General features: G+C 46.5%; 7 protein-coding genes across 7 annotated transcripts; 4 read left to right on the forward strand and 3 right to left on the reverse strand.

The window, feature by feature from the left end:
* Positions 1-280: 280 nt before the first annotated feature.
* BDBG_02279 (DNA repair protein RAD50) lies at positions 281-5,211 on the reverse strand (the record flags this gene model as incomplete). The annotated part of the gene is made up of 8 exons (XM_031720721.1): positions 281-289; positions 365-3,601; positions 3,656-4,108; positions 4,170-4,253; positions 4,312-4,402; positions 4,483-4,564; positions 4,626-4,822; positions 5,027-5,211. 8 exons carry the CDS (start codon positions 5,209-5,211, stop codon positions 281-283), a joined length of 4,338 nt encoding a protein of 1,445 aa, XP_031576982.1.
* BDBG_02280 (blue light regulator 2) lies at positions 4,903-9,222 on the forward strand. The gene is made up of 3 exons (XM_031720722.1): positions 4,903-5,550; positions 5,636-6,890; positions 6,985-9,222. The coding sequence occupies exons 1-3, from the start codon at positions 5,497-5,499 to the stop codon at positions 7,041-7,043; spliced, it is 1,368 nt and encodes a 455-aa protein (XP_031576983.1). The 5' UTR covers positions 4,903-5,496; the 3' UTR covers positions 7,044-9,222.
* BDBG_02281 (uncharacterized protein) lies at positions 7,243-9,513 on the reverse strand. Its single transcript, XM_031720723.1, has 5 exons — positions 9,363-9,513; positions 9,180-9,225; positions 9,061-9,109; positions 8,345-8,975; positions 7,243-8,287 (listed from the first exon to the last, which is right to left on the reverse strand). The coding sequence occupies exons 1-5, from the start codon at positions 9,370-9,372 to the stop codon at positions 7,650-7,652; spliced, it is 1,374 nt and encodes a 457-aa protein (XP_031576984.1). The 5' UTR covers positions 9,373-9,513; the 3' UTR covers positions 7,243-7,649.
* A 74-nt stretch (positions 9,514-9,587) lies between these two features.
* On the forward strand, positions 9,588-12,382 carry BDBG_02282 (uncharacterized protein). Its single transcript, XM_002627565.2, has 2 exons — positions 9,588-11,217; positions 11,321-12,382. Exons 1-2 carry the CDS (start codon positions 10,143-10,145, stop codon positions 11,929-11,931), a joined length of 1,686 nt encoding a protein of 561 aa, XP_002627611.1. The 5' UTR covers positions 9,588-10,142; the 3' UTR covers positions 11,932-12,382.
* A 2,121-nt stretch (positions 12,383-14,503) lies between these two features.
* BDBG_02284 (uncharacterized protein) lies at positions 14,504-16,255 on the forward strand (the record flags this gene model as incomplete). The annotated part of the gene is made up of 6 exons (XM_031720724.1): positions 14,504-14,565; positions 14,668-14,761; positions 14,865-15,083; positions 15,228-15,351; positions 15,404-15,998; positions 16,051-16,255. 6 exons carry the CDS (start codon positions 14,504-14,506, stop codon positions 16,253-16,255), a joined length of 1,299 nt encoding a protein of 432 aa, XP_031576985.1.
* A 1,071-nt stretch (positions 16,256-17,326) lies between these two features.
* BDBG_16534 (uncharacterized protein) lies at positions 17,327-18,901 on the reverse strand. The gene has a single exon (XM_031724470.1). It carries the CDS (start codon positions 18,780-18,782, stop codon positions 18,510-18,512), a length of 273 nt encoding a protein of 90 aa, XP_031576986.1. The 5' UTR covers positions 18,783-18,901; the 3' UTR covers positions 17,327-18,509.
* A 1,090-nt stretch (positions 18,902-19,991) lies between these two features.
* On the forward strand, positions 19,992-20,311 carry BDBG_16535 (uncharacterized protein). The gene has a single exon (XM_031724471.1). It carries the CDS (start codon positions 20,043-20,045, stop codon positions 20,229-20,231), a length of 189 nt encoding a protein of 62 aa, XP_031576987.1. The 5' UTR covers positions 19,992-20,042; the 3' UTR covers positions 20,232-20,311.
* Positions 20,312-20,330: the final 19 nt, after the last annotated feature.

Consider the following 20,330-nt stretch of genomic DNA (forward strand, 5'->3'; position numbering starts at 1 on the left):
ATATGTTAGGGCATGTATTGTGTATTTTACTTGTGAAAAACTCACTCCATTTTTCCTACACATAACAGAATCCCATCTGGAAGGCACTGCGCTATAAAAAGGAAGTTCCCGTTGATTTCACAGAATCATAGATTTCAATGACACTTGTACTAAAGAGGAGAATGTCAAATTTAACAGGGAGATGGCTACAAAGTAGAACAGATCAAAACAGAGATAGCTGGGCTCTTGCAGATATATTAACAATAATAATAACCTTACGAAAATATTGTTGCACCAAACTTTACATGACCTATTTGCATCTTATCAGCAACTGAACGAAACACCTCTTCAGATGGGTGATCCCAGGAGGAAAAAAAATACTTACAGCTGCAATAGATTGTCTCTCAATAATAGATTTCTGCCTCTCATTCCTCGAAACGCGGTAGTAGTAATCGCTAAAATCACCACACTGCATATGTCGCAGGAACTCCTCATCATGTGTGATGACAATGAGCTGGAAATTAGCCTGCTGCTGGCGTGACTTGATAATGTCATGCAACGATTCGGCAAGGGAGCGAATATTATCTCTGTCAAGATTCGTCGTGGGCTCGTCCAGCGCGATCAGGCCGCAATTGACACCAAAGCATTCCGCAAGGGCAAGACGTATGATGATGCTCGCGAGGACCTTCTGGCCTGCACTGCAGCGGCCACGCATGTCCATCTCTGCGTCTTGCTTTACCATGCAGACGCGATAGTTGTAGGATCGGTTTCCCTTGGCGTTTTCGTTGTCAGAGCGGATTAGGATAGTGTCCACGTCCGTTCCCCTATACGTCTTCTGCCAGAGCTCTTCGATAATACGGTTAATTTCCTCCATTTTTAGACTGTGATACTTCATGATAGCCTTATCAAGAGCACTACCATAGCGACCAAGATCGTCGACTGCCGCCTTCGTTGTTTCTACCTTGATATGGGCCTCTTTGAACTTGACTGTAGCGTCTTTATAGTCGGTATTCCAGTCGGCCAACAGCTGCATGAGTTGATCATCCTTTGACTTCATTTCCCCCATCTTGCTCGCCTGTCTCGCTGATAGGGCGTTGTGCTCTCGTGTTCGTCGCTCCGATTCCTCCCTAAAACGGCTGCGATCCACTTCCGCATTCTGGGCGGACAATTCCTCAATGGTTGCGTTTACATCTTCGAGTGCTGCTGTTTCCCGCCGGTATCGAAGATTATCAGCGTACTGTCGCTTTGTGTTTTCGCTATCTTTAAGCCTGGTTGAAATTGCATTGATGTCCTTGGTTATTGACCCCTGCTCTTTTTCCAAGCTCGCAATTTCCGATTCTAAGTTGTGTACTTCTTTTTCACACTTGATCAATTGTGCCGGACCGCCTCGCTCATTGTAAGAGGTGATCTCTTCATTCGCCAGGTCAAGTTGATGCAAACTGTCAGACAGCTGGGATGCTTCTAGTTGTAGCTCATGTTCCCTAGCTTCAGCCCGAGAGGCAATGTCATCATACCTAGCCTGTGCTTTTGAAACCTCAGGAACAAGACTCTCAATATCATGATCCGCCTTTTCAATGCTTTCACGATGTTTAGCATTCAGCTTACGATATTCTTCGACACGGGCAGCGAGGCTCGCTTTCTTCTCTAGTTGATAGTTGGCATTGTCCAAGTTGCTTCGCACATCTCGAAGTTTTAACTCAAGGGCTGTGATCTCGGTTCGCGACTGATCCTTCTCATTATTCAACTTCGAAATGATTTTCTGAAGCTCGCGAGACTTTTCTCCAATCGCAGAAATCTGCTCCTGGATATCTTCCAATGTTCGGGAGCCGCTGACATCTTGTTGGTTTGCCAAAAGGTCCTGGACCTGCGATCGAAGGGTTTTGATTTCACCATCATATTTTGAAATCGTCGCAACTGTTTTCGATAGAGATTCAACGTTCTTTTTAGACTCCACGCGTTCGCTAACGATCTTGTCATGGTCCTCGATCTGGGATAGCAACTCCTCTCGTTGAGACTCAAGTTGAGACTCCTCTTTTTCAAGCGCCGGAATCTCAGTGGTGGAAAGGCGAACCCAAGTGTCATAGAAGGTAGAAACACCTTGAGCTGCCTCTAGATCTTCCTCCAGCTGTTGCATGCTTTCATCAACAGCATCCTGCGTAGCTCTTTTTACTAGAGCATCGAGCTTATTGAGGAAAATTTGGAATTCGCCTTCAGTTTTGAAAGGTCTGGAACACATTCGGCATACCTTCTTTTGCTTAGCTGCGTCCATGCATTTGCTGAGGTACTCTCCCAGGCCAGCATACTGATCGGCATCCTTCTTAGCCATATCAAGCTGTACTTGTCGTTGCTTAAGTATGTCGGGATACTCGGCGGGTTCGTCGTCAACAGCATCACGTATTTTTTGGATGCATTGTTTCAGTTCATTTCGACGCTGCTGGAGATCCTTTCGGGTTGTTTTCAATTTGAACTCAGCGTGTTCTAGTTCCCTACTAACACCATCTCTATCACGTTCGACGCGGGTCAATGCATTGGTGGTTTCCTGCAATGCTCTTTGATATTCCTGATCGAGTGTAGATGGATTCCATTCCCGAGTTAAAAATTTCTTGATTCTGTCACTGTGTGCCCCTTCCATAGTTTCGAGGCTGCGTTCGCGATCCTTAAGCTCCTTCTTGAGATGGTCTAGTCGCGCAAGATCCCCGGCTCTCTTGGTCCCTTCAATCAGCTCCGCATTCAGTTTCGAGCTCTCATCCTCCAACAATCGAATTTCGGAGGTTTTGCCTTGGATCGCACTGTCCCAAGATGCGGCCTTTGCTTTTTCCTTCGCTTCATGTAAGGAACGTTCGGTTTCTTCAATTCTTGACTCCAAAACAGCTTTACTACCCTCATCTATGTCAATTTCATCTAGACGCCTTTGGTGGGAATCTGCCTCAATATCATTAGACGATATCTGCTTTCTTGAAGCGTTTTTCACTTCTTGTAGGGTTGATTTCCGTTGGCTGAGTTGGTTTAGAAGGCTCTGTACTTCACGCAGTTCCATCTGGGCTTCCCGTCGGGCTCTCTCTAAAGTTTGGTTTTGATCTTTAGATAGCTTTCGAATTCGCTGCATGAAATCGCTAACCTGCATGTCGTCGAGGTCATCGTCAAACCCACGAATGTTATTCTGTCTGGCAATTTCTTTAATCAATTTCTCGCGCCTTCTAAGTTGTCGTTCGAACTGAGCCTTGTCATTTTCGTGTTTGCCATATTCAGCTTGTTTAAGCCCTAGCCTTGTTCGATTGTCTTCAATCACTTGTTTGAGCTCCATATATTTTTCCTTGAGCGATTCTTCTTGTTCTCGATACTGGATTTGTTGTGACTCGAATTGGTCCAAAGTCCTTTCAAGCCATTCATCGGACTCATCCACCTCAACAAGATGTTCTTGTAGGTTGGTGATGCTGGCCTGGATGCTCTTGGCTTCTATCCGCTTTCCTTCCAATGTGCCAAGAATTTGCGCATAACTTTCCGACTCTTTCCAGGCCTTGTCTGCTAGTTCTGCGGCTTTTCTCATCTGCTGTGAGAGCTCATGGCTCTCAGCACGTAGCGCCTCAATCTCCTCTTGCAATTTGATTGATCGTTTTTCCGCCTAGAGGATGTTAGCTAAGACATGCTGTCAAAATTTTGGAGAATGAACACCTACGCGGTCAGCTTTATCCTTATTTTCTTTTGCATGCTGTTCCATGATCTTGAATTTAGAGAGTTCTTCATTCTGCTTTTTCCGAAGTGCTTTGATATTATCGATAGCCTTTGTGTACTTCAAGGCTTCAAATATCTCGTCGAACTTCTTCTTTAGAACGGAGGGCTCACTCATTGGCCACAGACTCTCATCCTGATGGCAGAAGATGACAGAGTCGAGGATGGCTTTTGAAACACCTAGATACTGAGGCATAATCTGATCAAGTTCGGCCACTCTCGAAGAAATGGACGTTCGTTCGCCGTCCTTAACCATCAGGAGCTGGCCTTCCAAGGTTTTCTGTTGTCTCGTCGTTTTCTTCACGGTAAGCTGAAGACTGCGTGTCGCAACCATCCTCGCTCCCGACATAGACTTGAACGAGAGCTTTACTTGCGCCAGGACCTCTTTCTCGCCACATAACTGTGATATGTCTTTAGCTCCCCATCTTCAAATCCAACACGTATGGCATCTGTAGACAAACCTTCGGATCGTGAATAAAGGCACCGCCTTTACTATTTGGGGGGAGGTCTCCAGTAGTCGCATATTTGAGGCATTCAATGATGGTCTATGGCCCAAATCAGTCAAGTATCAGAATAGACATGTATATACTGATTGTTGCATACCGTCTTCCCGGAACCATTGTAGCCGACGATCAGTGTCAACGGGGTATGGAATTGGATAGTTTCGCTGCGGGTGTTGTCAAACGACCGCACACTATTATATAAAGTGCCAGTAAAACATTAGCGAGATGCTCGTAACTGGGGAACAGAGTATATATCATGAGCCCTTCTTACCCAAGAATAGATAACTTGTCAATTTTCGCTTGAGTGTTGTTAGCTACGTTGGAAGACGGACTGCTAGTAGGCGAACTCACACCTGAACAGCTGATTAGTCCTTTACCTTTTCAGACGGAAAAGTGCACATATGTAACACTCACATCTTGCTAAATCAAGTTTCCTGAACCCGCTCCTCGTCAGGCCGGCTTGCAGCGTTGGACGTTGTGGAAAACGGCTACTGGTTGGCTTTCGTCTCAAGGGCGTTCGTGGAGAAATGCTGCCTTCGCGTTCAACGCGGATAGACTGACTTGGGCGAGGCACGACATCACGTGATCTTGTCTTGTGAGAGAGGTTCCAGCTAAACGGCAGCCAGTTCTAGGCAGGTTCTAGTTCACAGTAGGAACCCAACTTGCCAAACAATGGATGACGATTGCGTAACAGCTGTATTATGGTTTTTATTCATTGTTTTCATTGTTAAGCACTACCAGAAACTTCTGAGGTCTATGGGGGAGCAGGCTGCCAATCCATGCCTTATCATCCAGGTGCGGGTACGGGCACAAACCCGGGCCGATAAGCTCCAGCGGGGTGCCGACCTTTAACTACGGCGGCCCCTACTATTGCGTAGAGGAGGCTAGCAGCAAGCGAGGTCGGCACGGGGCGGGGGAGTGCCGAAGCGGCTCTTGGGGGCTGGCACTGACGGCTGTTGACCTGTCGGCACAAGCCACCCCCCGCAAGGCTACCTAGCATCGCTCTGTACAGGCATACCGAAACAAGAAACAAAGAAGCAGCCATGACGCGCGCGTGATAAGCAATGTAGGAGCACAAGAGACATTATTGTTTCCTCCTACTCACAACTAACTACATACTACTTATATACCTTCGTCTTTGATTTGTCGTTTTCAGTCCTATTTCGTATCTACCTTTCGAGAGAACCATCTATAACTCCGCCTAATATCAGTGCCCCCCAAACCCCCACAGATCAGGCCCAGCATATGGAACCCTATTCTTTATCTGCCGCTTCGGGCTTTCCCCATGTCAGGATATGATCACCGATTCGCTCGAGGAATTTCAGATTATTCTGCACACGTATGATACAGCCAACCACTCAGCAACCACTTCGGCCATGTCATAATTAGTAGTTATAATAAGCTAATAAACTAAATCGCGAAAGATTCCTGCCACAGTACTAAGTGCGCAAGCGCCGTTTGCGGCAAGTTTCAATGACGTGGAGCCGCATCTTCACAATTTCGGTGCCTCGGATGCTCAGTATAGAAATATCCAGACCTTCGGCACAATCTCCCCGTTTCAAACAAATATTCCGGATGAATCATCAAAGTGGGAACAAAACAAACCGAAAGAGTATATTCCTTGCGCGGTTCCCACCATCACTTCGCCTCCGGGGATAAATCCTAGCGTGGAGCTGGGTGTTGAGCCCACCCAAGTGGAAATACGCATCCTGGCGGGATTAAGGGACCTGATACAAATTTTAGATTTGTCCGGGATATTGTTATCTGTGTCGCCTTGCTGCAAGGCACTGACAGGGTACGAATCGGAGGATTTAATAGGCAATGTCTTATTTGAGTTCATCCATCCAGATGACCGCTCAGTGGTCGTCAAAGAGTTTGCCCATTCAATAAACACAAAAACCCCGTTCCAATGTTTCTATCGTTTCAAGAAGCATGACGGGACCTATCTACTGCTAGATGCCCACGGTCAAATAGACTCAGCGACAAACATGAAGTTCTCGATAATCGCCCGCCCCTACCTGACCAAAGAAACGCAGCTTCTCGACTCATTCCTCGAACACAAACTCGAAAACGAACGTCTGACAAGACGAATCGCAGAACTGAAACGAGAAGGGGAATTTCAGCTTCATAACGATGAAAATAAACCAGACAACGAACAAGTTACCTCAATAGCTCCACAAGCCCATCACAATTTAACAAGTACCCCCGGCTTCCACCCTCCTTCTACTGGTGCATTTCAATTTAGACCTGCCACCGTACCAAACCCTAAAGCTCCAATACTGCCCAATGAGCCTTTCACAGGATCAAGCACAGATAGATTCCAGCCGTTAACGCCATCGCAGCCCCAGCATAACATTTCTCAGCCCGCTGGCTTCGAAGGGAGCACATACGTAGACGACATCGAGCTCATGACAGGCCTGCGCTATGGAGCAGGTGAACGGACGCGGGGGATAAGCACTGGCGACCCTAACGGCACTCTTTTCCAGAGCGTCGCGCTTTCAGTGGGGGTGTTCACGTCCAGCCACAGGGACGGTGGTAAGGGCGGCAAAGGAAATGCTGAACGGAAACGGAGGAGTAAGCCTACCGAAACGAATTCCTGCACTGATTGTGGGACGTTCTCGTCGCCTGAGTGGCGGAGGGGTCCGAGTGGGAGGAAGACGCTGTGTAATGCTTGTGGGCGTGAGTATTCCTTCTCCTTACTACTTATTAACTATTTCTAGCCATGCTACTTTTACGGATATCCGTTGTGATGAGCTGACATCTATCGTTGAAGTGCGCTGGGCGAAGCAGGTTAAGAAGCGCCAACAAGCGACGGGCACTACCACTATATAAGAGTGGGCTCATAATCTCTTAAGTAACTAACTGACTTGTTCTCTAACCATCTAGTTTAAAGGGTCCACTTTTCCTTCTTCCATACTGCTCGTGATGAATAATGATGATATCCGAAACTGCCCTTGTTCTGGACATGAATACGTTGATTTGAGCTTTTCTTTGGAATTCCTATTCCCCTGATACGATAGCCCATATCTTCTTCTGCTATATAATGTGTAATATTTACTAGTTACGCACGACTTATAACTACATCTACCCATATGTTTTTGGTGTATATATTAATTACTCTATATAAAGAGCGGGATTTTTTCCTTTATATTTTTATGGGACTTGAAACATAACCTTTATCAAATAAAATCCTGATTTCTCAGCTTTCGATATGCGTCAATATGCTCTGGAATGGGAGAAATAGGGAAACTGATACAAAGGGGGCGAAAATTTCTAAACTCAGACCACATACTTCCAAATCCATTCTGTGAAAAAAATCCTTGGAAGCAATCTCCCACATAGCAGTTAGGCAGGAAGGGGGAGAAAAACCCAGAAACGCCAGTTCGATAAATAGCAGAACGGAACAGAGCACAGGAAAAAAGTAGCACGAGATTGGTTTTACGTGTCCATCCGATTGTCACCGCCAGAGCCTCCCGTATCGCCCTCCTTTGGCCCTTCATCCGTTTCCATAGTTGACTTCGTCAGCTCCTCGTTCTCTGGCTTCGGGTCTGACAGCATTGCAGCGGTATTAGGCCCTGGCTGATCTTCGTTGGTCTCCTCTACAGGCTTCTCAGGTATATCGCCAATGAAAATATCTCCATCAGCATCCCTATCTGCATCGTCCTTCAAATCACGGCCGCTCGAGGGATCATTAACTGTAGCTCCTTGTGAAGTGTCTTTCAAATCTGCTGCTGAATCACTACCACTACGAACAACATCGGTGCGTGGGGGGCTGGTCGACAATGACATCTCCACCCCCTTCCCATCCTGCAATCCGATATCCTTCACGCCCAAAATATTTGGACCTCTCGCATGAGGCTCTTCCTCGACTTCATGCCCTTGTGCCTCTGCCACGCGCCCCTCACCTCCCAGGGACGAAGCTGTCTGGTGTTGCCGCTGATGCTCATGCTGTACTGTTGTAGGAACAACGCCAGCCTCTTGCTCCTGCCGAATGAGTTCGCCCTGCGTCATGGCGCCGGATTCTCGCGGCGGAACTGCGGAGGAGGACGGGCTGCTGCTACCGGGCGAGCTCGCACCTGCTCCACTCGAATTAGGACTAGAGTCAGGTTCTACGAAGCCATGACCACCCTTACCTCCAGGAAGATCAACATTGTTCAGCCACGGGATCGGGGTGAGAAGGGCCCCTCCAAGAGACTCATCGCTTCCCAGCGCATTGTTGCCACTGAGCGCGAAACTACTGCCCCCTGCCCCGTTGACGCCGTTGACGAGGCTAGTATCAATAATACCGCCAGGCAAAGGCATGGACACCGGTAATGGGAAAATATCTGCTCCGCTGGAAACCGATACGACACGGTCGACTGCACGGAGATACGCTGGTAACGTGCGGTAGTCACGGGTCGGCCGTAGTATCAACTCTGCCAGCCGCTGGATTGTATGGGGTGGTTTTGCGGGAAAGTATGTCTTTAGAGTGGATTTGATGGACGAGAGGATCACGACGAGGGGTGGAGGGAGGGCGTCGTCCGTCGGACCGGACTGTGGTTGCGAATCAGGAATGCGTTCGCTGGAGGCGGAGGATGGAAAAGTCGGAACTGGTGGTCGGCGGGGTGGAGTCTGTAGATGTGACGGCGGAGCATTTTCTTTATTGCTATTTGCCTGCGAGTTTACTTCTTGTGTAGAATAGGAAGAGGGGATAAGGCCTGAGTTATCAGCGGCTCCACTCCAAGGTGGAGGGACGGTGGGCATCGGGAAGTCATTGTGAATTATCTATGCGAACTGTTAGCCACCATGGGAGCTTTATTGCCTCGTTTACGCTTCCGGGTAGAGTTAAGCTCTTGTAAAGGAGACGTACATGTTCGAGTCGTTCGATTAAAGGGTCTAGCAAGCTAGGCCATCTCTCACTATATCAAGCACCATTTCACGGTCAACGGCGGAGCGCATAGACGAGCTTAAAGATATACGCAAACATACTAATCCATAGTTCCATCTTTGGCGACAGCCTCTAGCACTTCCTCATCTATAGCCAAAGGTCTTGTTAGCTTCGGCTCAAGCTTCGCGGGCCTAGGTACTGAACGCGCGATCTGGCGTAGCTAGTACGCAAGATTGAGTCCAGGTTGATGGATGAGACAACAACCATATAAAGTGGACACTTACCTAAAGACATTTTTTTTTCTGGAGTGTTTCTCCGTGCATTGAGCAGAGTCGAATAGCTTCCACAATGGTGTCGGCGGGGAAGTGTAAAATTCGTCGTATGGGAGTGTCAATATCAAATTGTTCAAGTCGCGACTTTGAGGTAGCGGTCACCTGATTTGATAGCTCAGCGCTTGCCCGTTGGCCAGACCCTTAACTATAACGATCACTAAACTTTAGGGGCACGCCCACCCCTGGAAGCTAGCCCCACCCGCTAAACGGTAACTCCCGTCTAGGGATCGTAGGCCCATCTGGCTCAACTGAACAAACGTGACAGATGGGTGTTGAGCACAGAGGCTTGACGCCCCAAACTTTCTGTTGGCCGCCATACTCCCCAACCACCAACCATGCTGTGACACGCTGGCAAAAACCAGCCAAATTTTGGGCCTCATCTTGAGGATTCCATCCATGGATGGAAAAAGCAGCACTGGTTGATCTGCATGTGAAGCCACTATGGAGAGACGCCACAATTCCTTCTCGTATTGGCACGTTGCAACCATCGAGACTGTGCAGGAGGGCTGTGCCTTGGTCCTCTTGGACGAAAGGATCAATAACGCGACAAGGGAAACGTTGAACGCTTATTGGAACTGGCCATGTGTCGATCTTCAGTGAACGGGTAACTATATATTGGCAACTATTTTCCTGATATTCAATTCTAGGTGCTAGAATTGGATTCTACCGCTACCCAATCATCCAACATTTTCGCTCTGTTTTTCCTAGCCATTGCAAATATCAGAGCCCTTCATGGGATTTGATAGATGGAAGAAGCGCCTTTCTGGGCTCGGTGCGAAAAGGCCATCTTCACAGTCTTTCAATTACTCTTCTGCGCCATCACCAAGAGATACCTCTCAGCAGAACTTTTTGTCTCCGAATAATGGTCCTCACCCAGCTGCTGCAGGAAACCCGCCATCACCTTCTTTGCGATATGTCGCAGGCCCAGCGCCAATCCCGATAGCATGGCCCCTTACTTACGCTGTTTATCCTGAGGAGGGAGTCCAAGCTTTGATATTCTATCATAAGATTAAGTCCGTGGTCAGTGGTGAGATGGACTGCTGGACTTATATATCTAAAGGCCTTGCTCAAGTGGGCCAGAAGGAGATTGTTTTCACCATTCGGCGTAGAGCTGGTGAACGAGAGGATCACCTACCAATCGCCCCCTTCCAATGGATGAAATTCGTTTACTCTGCGGCCAAGGATGGACAGAGAGTCGAGGAATTTCAACGCACGGAGTTTCATTCTCCGTCGTTTCTCGATAGGTCCGATTTCCAGTGGATCGTTTACTGCCCGGCACACCCCATCACCAATATCCCGGCTTCGTATTTCCCCACCGAGTGGCTCCAGGTTATCCCTCTTATCGCCCCTGAGGCAGAAGTTGCCCAAAAGTATGGGATTATGAGAGCCCTTGGACATCTAGGTGCCCAGGAACGGTGGTTCCCTTTTCCTCCATGGATAAATCGTGATCGCCAACCATGCATCACTATGGCGAGCATGGCGGGAAGTGTGAAAGATTCAATACCGCTTGTTATCGTCAGGGGCATCAGCGCGTTGAAGAGAGGCATGGAGATTGTCCTCCATGTTCCACGGGAATCTGCTTTTCATCTTAAACACGCATTGACACAATTTCAACTCGAGCACGTATTCGCGCTAGATTCGTACCATTACAAAGACGCAGACTCTGGGTTACTTTGGAGCAATACCGATGTGCAACCCAGAGGATATGCAGCGGGCACATCGAATACCTGTATGAATCTGAATTATTTCACATTTTGTCCCTGTCAGGAGAAGAACGAACTTAAAATGGTAGAAGACGGTTTCATATGTAAGCTCCTCCAAGCCCTAAATTTTTCCTACAAAGCACTGGCATGCGCAAAATATGTTCTTTTAACCAGCCGTCAAGCTAACTCCTAAACCGCCATGACAAGTCATGATAACAAACTATACATGGGCGAGCCTGCGCCAGTACATTGACCAGTCAACATCGACTAGCATCGCTCTCCCATCAGGGCTACATTTCATTCTAGAGTTTGAGCAGTCACCATCGGCTCAAAGAGCTGCCCCTTCCCCGGGCCCTCCAGCAACCATGCCACCACCCACCACCTCGCGACCAGGCACGAGGTTTGTCGAATATACCCCCGAGAACCCGGTCCCTGAATCCCAAAAGCCATACCACGTCCATTGTGACCACATCGTTCTACTCGACAATAACGTAACGGCAGCAGGGGATCTGGATAAACTGACTAATTATATTAAATCGATCGAGAAAGTTTTGGACGCAACCGTCCCTAAAACTATCCCGCCCAGTGCCATTGGAGGAGGGAAACTGCTCATCGAGGCTGATGTTGGGGGTCCTGATAGAGATGACCTCCTTAGTCGTGAATGGGTCAAAGTCAGCTTCTCCCCGCCACCTCTGGAGGCTTTACCTATGCCTCAGATATATTACGGAGTCTCGCGCGTACCGAAGCCGGATATTGTGCCGAGGACTAAATTCTCCTTGGCGTTCAATGTTTGGGGTTTCAGGGGACCATGGTCTTAGATGTGAAACTGTTTACCACCCAAAGTCGCTTTGTTAATCTTTTTTAGCTGTCTCTATATATGTATCTAAAATACTCTTCCCCTTTCTACATTGCTACGAGGATGGTCTTTGCTGTTATTAAATTGCCCATGACCACATCTGTTCTTGCTTCTACGATTTTTTTCAATTATGATTAGCATTCGTTTGTATGTGATAGTTTTTAATATATGAGGTACTGACGTAATGACTATGTTTCCAGCTTGTTAAAAATGGGGAGGAATGTTGTCCAATTTCTCCTTTCTAATTTCATTTACTAGCTAGTACCCAAAACTCTCAATTCAAGATATATTATCCAAATATATCTCTGTCCGTTGCTTCCATGCCTAGCTACTATCCCAACTCCAGACTGCACCCGCCTCCATATATTGACCCAGCCGGCTGAGGTCAACATGGCCATCTCTATAACAAATAGAAAAGAAAAGAGGGAAGAGCGTCTACAGTATCGAACCGCCAAGACAGGCAAGCCACACAATGGCCAATCTCAAAATTCAAATTCAAATTCAATTCAAGAAGGCGAGTCATAACTTGGCTTATTTTCGTCGGCCACTCGGAACAACAGACATACATTCGTTTTCGAGATCAGCATAAAAGCCTGGGTGGTTGCTGTTAAATCCTAGAAATCCTTCTTCTGCAACAACTTATATCGCTTTGCACAGCCAGCGGCGACACTTAAGATCTACAACGGGAACAGTTCTGATTTTGTCTGCGAATCGCTAATGAATTGCTCTGTCAAGGGGGCTGAGCGACGATATTTTGATCAAGGCCCGCAATGTGTTAGAGTTCAGTAGGTGTGAATGGTGATATGCATGGAATGCATAAGGTCCTCCACAGTTGGTGTTGTGGTAGAGCATTCCAGTTCTCGGGTTTGTAGCAACAACGAGGGCCCAATGAAAGTCTTTGAAATTCGCCATTTCAAACACGGCGATGTAGACTCCCCCTATCTCGAGACTGATATGTTGGTTACCGGCCACAGCGCCCCGAGCTACATCTGAGTCGGAGGGTAGTTCAAAGGCGCCAGCATCGAAAGAATTTGGCGGCTTTTCGCCCGATAAAGGCTAGCCATATTTTTTGTTCAGATGAAGGCTTGGAAGAAGATCGCCCGAGCATCGCGGTGTATAGCGGTTCGAGTAATTAGCCAATCGAGCAGGATATGGATATTTCAAACAAGCATAACGAGCAGGGGGTCAAATCAGAAAATTAGGGATGGGCAAGGTCTTCGAAAGCTTGTACTGGAAGCTGTTTATATTAAGGAAGGAAAGAGGTCAGAGTCGAATTAGAATTGGGCTGTTTCTTAAAGCCCGCATAGGACATGGAATAAGAAGTAGAGAGATTCCTCTCTTAGATGGAAATCCAGAATTCTCAACCCTATGATCAGAAATCGACCACTCGAAAAAGCTAACACAGGGTCGAGCAAACAGTGTATGGGAACTTAAAACCAACTGGATTTCAGGGTCAGCTTCAACGCTGTAGTTAAGGATACACTCGAAGTGGCATCACCACTAGCAGGGTTAAACGCCATTCCAAGACAACACCCAACAGCTATCCCACAACCAGGTCGAAGAAAACATTTCCAATGGCTCAGCGTGGCCGGAGGACGTGAACATGGTAAAAAGGTTTGTATTGGCTACAAAACAAAGTAGGAAACCCTCTCAAACCTTTCCAAGCTTAGAGGGCATTTCCAGTTGTTGTGTGATATACTCCGTAGAGTCTATAAGTTACTATTTGATAAAGAAGAGGTTGGCACAGGCTAGTTACCTATTACGGACTAGCGCACCGCACACATCACCCTTTAGCGTACGGGGACCCTGAGAAAAGTTTTGTCTTACACTAAGAATTTATCCTGAAATATGATTACTAGTGTATTGAATCTCCAGGCCACACCACCTGAGATTTAGGCAGTGAGCTAGTGAGTAAGCTAGGGGCATCGCTTTCTAGAAGCCCCCCTGAGAACTCCCTATCTTTTAATTAAGGGATGGAATGACAATACTTAATGTTAGTATCAGCATTTCAGTTTAAAACTTTTCGCAGGAGCCTCTGTAGTGTATGGTAGTTTAAATAAGATGTTATCATGAATCAGTTAGAGTCATACTGAGCTATTTTTTCTGAAGTTTGAATCATAGTTAATAGGAAAAGTCACATGCTTTGCATGGTGTCATCTTCTTGTAACTTCAGTGATGAAGTGACACATCATATTCATTTGCAAAGAATTTGTTGGGGGTCCCCGGTTGATCGGCCCTTCTACCAGCAGTGCGCTGGTGGTGACTGAGCTCTTTTGCCCCAGTAGCCTAACTACAGAATTAAACTCAATTCACACTTCATATTAGTCATATACATACTGAGCATTTGCTTTCATCCTTGAAAACATGAAGTCCATGGGTGTGGAGGGGTTCCAAGGTGCATATCTGACAACAACAGACATCATATTATCTGCCAAACTAACAGCTTTTGAACATATGGCTTTAAACTACTTTTCTACATCATTCATATGCTCCTGCTGTTTCAGGTCAATATGTACATGACCGGATATCCCAGAATGTACCGTGGAAGAGACATTGCGGTCTATCTGGAAAGACTTGAAGACTCTGGTGCTGAAATGTAAGCTGAGTGCAGTTTTTACAACCTGATTATATACCATCTGCAATGTTAACATATCTTTTGACAGGCGGTCATGATTACCATGTCCCCGTGAATGTTCAGGCCGCCCTTAATGAACGCGATGGCCCCCAATGTTGTTAAACCCACATATTGTGTTTCTCCATATATTTTGCATGACCCTGGTATTGAAGATGGGGTAACTACTTCTTCCCGCCTTCCATACGCACACGCATACACACATATATATATATATGTATGAGGGCTTCCCAAGGACACTTCTTAACATTCCTTTACTCCAGGCACCGTTACGGCTACTCTTAGCAGCCATCCTAACCAAAGAGGGCGTTGAAGAGCTGTTCGCTCTTCTTGGATCTTCCAGTGTGGAGGATCAGCTTAAAAACCTTTGGCTGATGGGACCATCAGCGCGTAATGCTTTCCACCGGGGGCAGATTTACATTTTCAAGTTGTTGTGTCTCGAAAGTGACAATGGCATCCGGTCGACTCGGAACAATAACGGGGTAAGCTCTCCTTTAACGGACTCTCAGAAACTTTTAGGTCTTAAATATTCACACCAGGCTTTAGTGGGAAGTTAGAGTTAATGATCCCCAAGAATATAAACTTGGAAAGACGTTCCCCGGTTCTATAAAACACCTTTAACAAAGGATCCCAAGAGTCATCCCCTACCAACTGTATTGCTCTTAAACTTTCACCGTCGAATTTTTGTGAATTTACACATGCACATAGTAGAACACGGCGTGCAAAGGGGATGGGCACCACTCAAGCAAGGTATAGTGTATCTAAATAGTTGGTTAATCCTTCCGCTAACTGTCTCGCAAAGGTTGGGCTATTGGGTCCGTGGGAATCTTCTTCCTCCGAAATTTCCTATCTATTCTACCTAAATTTGTTCGACTAGCACTTTACAATTTCATCGACCGGCAATTAGATTCCCGAGACCCCACACAAACAGATCAACCAGTAAAGTACCTCCCACTCGGTCTTTGTCTTAAGAGAGGCCGTCGGTATACTGAAAACGAAGCAATTTCACTGCCCCTTGTTGAAAAAGACTCCCCAATAATAAACGCACCAAAACTGATCGATCATGTCAGAATCGACGAATCCTCTGGTTTCGTTCTAATGACACAAGTCTACGGACATGCTCTTAACCAAGTCTACTATCGAATAACGCACGAGGAACTTGAACAGATAGCAAAAGACTTGGCGCGGTGGATAACGGAGCTGCGCAAAATCCCTAACAAATCGAAGCACCTCATTGCAAATGCATCTGGAGGCCCAATCTGCGACCACATGTACGAAGGCCGCACACTAGGCCCTTTGAACTCAACGGCAGAATTCGCCGACGATCTCACTCAATTCCTCTTTCAGCCCGAGCAGCATAAACATCAGCCGCCCATTGCCACGCTATACGAGAAGAGGTAATGTTTGTTTCACCCACAGCGATTTGCACATGACAAACATCATTATTAGGGATGGACGTCTGTTTGGACTAATTGATTGGGAAAATTCCGGCTTCAAGCCAGAGTATTGGGAGTTCGTTCGAGCCATGTGGCCTTGTGGGGGTGATAAACATGACACGGCTATCTACCGTCAAGCTTTTGGGGACAAGTATGACGATGAGTGGGAAGCGCTGGCGGGTCTTCTCCACAACAGTCCCTTTATTTTTGGATGGTAGATACCCCTTTATATACATGCCCTTTCATTTTATTTTATTTTTGGCTTTCGGGGATTTTTCCTTGTACGAGGGTGCCGAGTATATCGGGCAATTTGACGGCTCACAACCTCCTTTAGCTTTTTCATCAGTGGAGCCTGGAGCTTATGGACTTCAGCACAGCATTAATTATTACTATGACGGGGTGGAATCGATCTTTATTTTCAGGATGTATTGCGAAATGAGGAATGATACTTGCCAATCTCGACTTGAAAAGTTGATTATATATTACAGCCAGCAGCACTACCGCAATCGTGCTTTTGACAACGTGCGTCTCGCTGTTAACGTTACCAGTAGTATTTTATTCCCCAGTCCCCAAGCAAGCTGATGACAAACTCAAATAAGATAGTTCTATACGCAAGGGTAGAGTATTATATCCAGCGGGTTTCAGGTGTCATTGTGAATAAATAATATGTAGTTAACTCAGAGCCTAGAGGATTTTCCCAGCCCCTAACAGCATCAGGTTCCTTGCACACAAAACCGCCGAGTTCACGCATAAGTTACATATATGGAGTACAAAATGCGAGGAAACAAGGAGGTTCATTCACAATAATCGGCCACTTTGCATTTCTCAAGACGGGGATTTTATTTTTAATAAAACACAGGTGATGATTTACCTTGGAATGAGCGAACGAAGTATCAATTAGTTTTTTAGTTTACCGCTAAGTCAGCAAGTGCTCTCCACATTCACATCTTCCATCACCGTGCCTGCTCAATAATAGTAAAGGATAAATAAATAAAAAATGGGCCTGGATCACACCTAATTAATAATAAGCTGAGTAATTCAGTAGTTAAAAGTTAGGAAACTGCAACAGCAATCAATATGAATATGATGAGAAAAGTTCCCGAGGGCAGGGCTCCCGGGCGGCTACTGCGTAAGTCGCAATAAGAGAATACCCGGACAGCGAGCGGAGTGGTGGGTGATGGGACCTTTTTCTATCTATCAATGTCGATCTGAGCGTTAATTTAACGTATTTGTACTCCGTACGGAGAATGGAGTTAGTTATATATTTTAATAATTAATTACATTATTCACCCAGTTCAAGCAAGCTGATGTTCCAAGTATTATGTATGTATGGGTGCTGATAATTGAGATGTGCCAGCAAAAAATCTACATCTGCGCCTCAATTCAATGCCAGGTTTAATGAATTCACATATCTACAGAGTGAGTACTGAGCATGGGTATTAGTTATCCGTATTGCCCTGCCCCGTTTACGGACGGGCCCATATCAAGATGCGGCTATGGATAGCAGGCCCTGAATTTTCTTCAATACGAAATTATCCCAGGCACCTTATGTGCAAATACCTATCTGTCAGGTCAGGCCAACCGCGAAGAAGAAGAAAAACTATCCCAGGGCGCAATTTTAAACGCTCTCGGCCATTACACAGTAGTCATCATAGCCTGACAGCATGTCAGGCGTTGTACGGAGCAGATGATTCCACTTTCACCCGCTTTAAAGAAACAAGCGCTTCGAACTCACTCCCTGAAAGTATCGAGAAGAACCATCTATGTTTGCCTCTGGAGCTTGGAAACGCCAAGGGACAAGGGTGCCTTGCCTTCTCTTATGTGACTTTGGGACCCCAGCTAGTATAGGCATAGAGCTCATTGATCAACTCATGCAGAGGAACCAAAAGTGAATTGTTTTGCAGCTAGCTCCCCTGCTCACCCATTCTTGCGCAAATTGGAAATCAAATAGGCATATCTGGGCGGCTTTCCGAAATTTAGCTACCCACCCCCATCCAGCTTGATATTCTGAGCCACATAACCTTGAGATTATGGGTGCAGATCTCGCTCATGGACCGTGAGAAAGAGCAAGCGCCCTGGATGTGAAGTGTGTTGCAATCGTGAGCCAGAACCAACGGCCGCTCCACCAAAGCAACCCGGTCGTTTTGCACCACCAACATACAGTGTACTTTTTGCCTGAGGTCTTTCTTTGACTGACCGCAAGGGAAATTATTCCCGAGGCTTGGCTTGGGAGGACCAGGGGGGTGAGAGGGACGGTATGTTTGTAACAACTTTTCTCATCACCAAATTTTATTGGGGGGGTGGATGATGCGTTGTTAATATGATATGGAATGATAAATGTGGTACAGAGTGTCAGTTTGGAATGCTAGGCTGCCGCCACTCCACTCCATCACCCACACAGTTGCGTTTACGATCGTGGTTGCAGCTGTTGCCTCGTGGCTCGCGGGTATTCATGAAACTGGGTGCGATTGATTAATGGGGTAACGTATAGGTTAATGTACGAGCAGTTTTCTGAAAACCCCTCTGGCGTAGCGCACTGCTCTCAAACAAAGACATGTACGGAGTCGTGTAAGAGGGTGGATGGGATGGGTATGACCAAAATTTCAAGGAACAAGGAACTTCCACAAACTCTGTATGGTCTAGGAGGAGGTGGGGGAGAAGAAACACGACCAGTGGCAAAGCTTGTGGCACATCGAAGCTTTTCCTGTGTTCTGTTATTGTGTGAGAATGGCTGCTTTTTCTCATGTTTTGTTTTTGGTTTGTTTGGGGGGAGGAGGGAGGGTAGAAGAAAAAGTTCCCATTGTCCTTGAATAACAGGCAAATTTTTGAGGTGGATAAAGGGAAAAGTTTAAGGCAAACCTGAGTGGTTCATGAGAGGGTGAGAGGTTGATAATGATAAATATAGCAAAAAATAATTAATTGGAGGGAGAGATGAGCTGGGCAAATGAGCACTTATTGTCAATTGATGAAACTAAAATAATAAAGCAACACTGCAAGAGGACAATCAAAAGTATCTAAGATCTCTTTTGTCTCTTGTGAATCTGGTTGCCTCAGAAGTGATTCATGCTGTTTTACTTTCCCTTTTTTGTTTTTTTATGATAACTAAAGTTTGCTTTCCATTGTCCACTTGCTTCTCTATTTTTATAACTATTCTTATTATAACTATTCTTATCATAAGTCTCGATTGCATATGATATGAGACTAGTTGTACGGAGATATCAACGTGAGATGTAGAGTGTCTCAGGCTCGGCATGCCCTGAGTGACACGCCGGGGATGAGTCGTCGAGGAGGGCACATTTATATACGCTGTAGAGATTATCAGGGCTATTCCAAATTCCACGCTTCTGTTGTCACCGAGAGTCTACATTTTAGCCATTGAGCCAGTGAGCTCCTATCTTCTTTCTTATTACAGGGACAAGGCTGATGTTTCAGAGGGTCCGTTTTGTTTGCCCCTACATACCATACAGGCCCGAGGCAAGTGGATAGAGAGAATGGAAAGCTCTCCCTAAGCAGGCAAAAGGGGACCATGGTCCATCTTGGTTATTAGAGTGCTTTGTTTGTTCTTGCGTAAATAACTTAACTATACTAATTGATTCAACCGTTCATCCATTCCATCCATTATTAGCTATATTCTTTCAATTATTTCCCAGGAAGCAAGCATGAGAAGGTCATAGTACCGTACCAGCCAGCGATAATGACAATACCTGTTCCGGGAGTGTATTTTTCCTCCCAAGGCGTACGCAGTACTGTACTTACGCCGCGTACGGAGTAGGTATCCAAACACTGGCTCTCCACAAAACCGGAGAGTCCTTGGGCCAATCAAAAAGCCAGGCTGTGGTCATTCCAGGGTTCCGCCCAGGCCCAGATCTTCTTGATCTCCCTCGAGGTACTGTATGTACTACTGTACATAGAGCACCCCTTTGAGGGAGGGAACCAGTCAGGAACATGATAGGGTCCTACTCCTCGTCCTCCCCCCCTAGCCTGAGCCACAATGGCATATGTAGCATGACTTGTCAGCCCAAGAAGAAGAAGAAGAAGAAGAAGAAGAATAGTAATATTAATACACGTACGGAGCACATCGGGGTTCTTCCTCATCATCGTCATCACCAGGAGGAAGTCTGGAGCCAGCACGTTTTGGACCGGCGGCGGATCAAGCCCCCAAGCCGCCCGCGCACCATTGCTAGAAACGGCTAGACAGTGCCCAGGCCCGGGTTGCCAGTGTCAGCCAAGAGCCCCAACCTGCGGTGGGCCAAGCCAAGGCGAGGACTTCCAAGGCCACACCTAGGTATTATT

Source organism: Blastomyces gilchristii (genome assembly GCF_000003855.2).
Source record: "Blastomyces gilchristii SLH14081 genomic scaffold supercont1.3, whole genome shotgun sequence".
NCBI classification, from domain to species: domain Eukaryota; kingdom Fungi; phylum Ascomycota; class Eurotiomycetes; order Onygenales; family Ajellomycetaceae; genus Blastomyces; species Blastomyces gilchristii.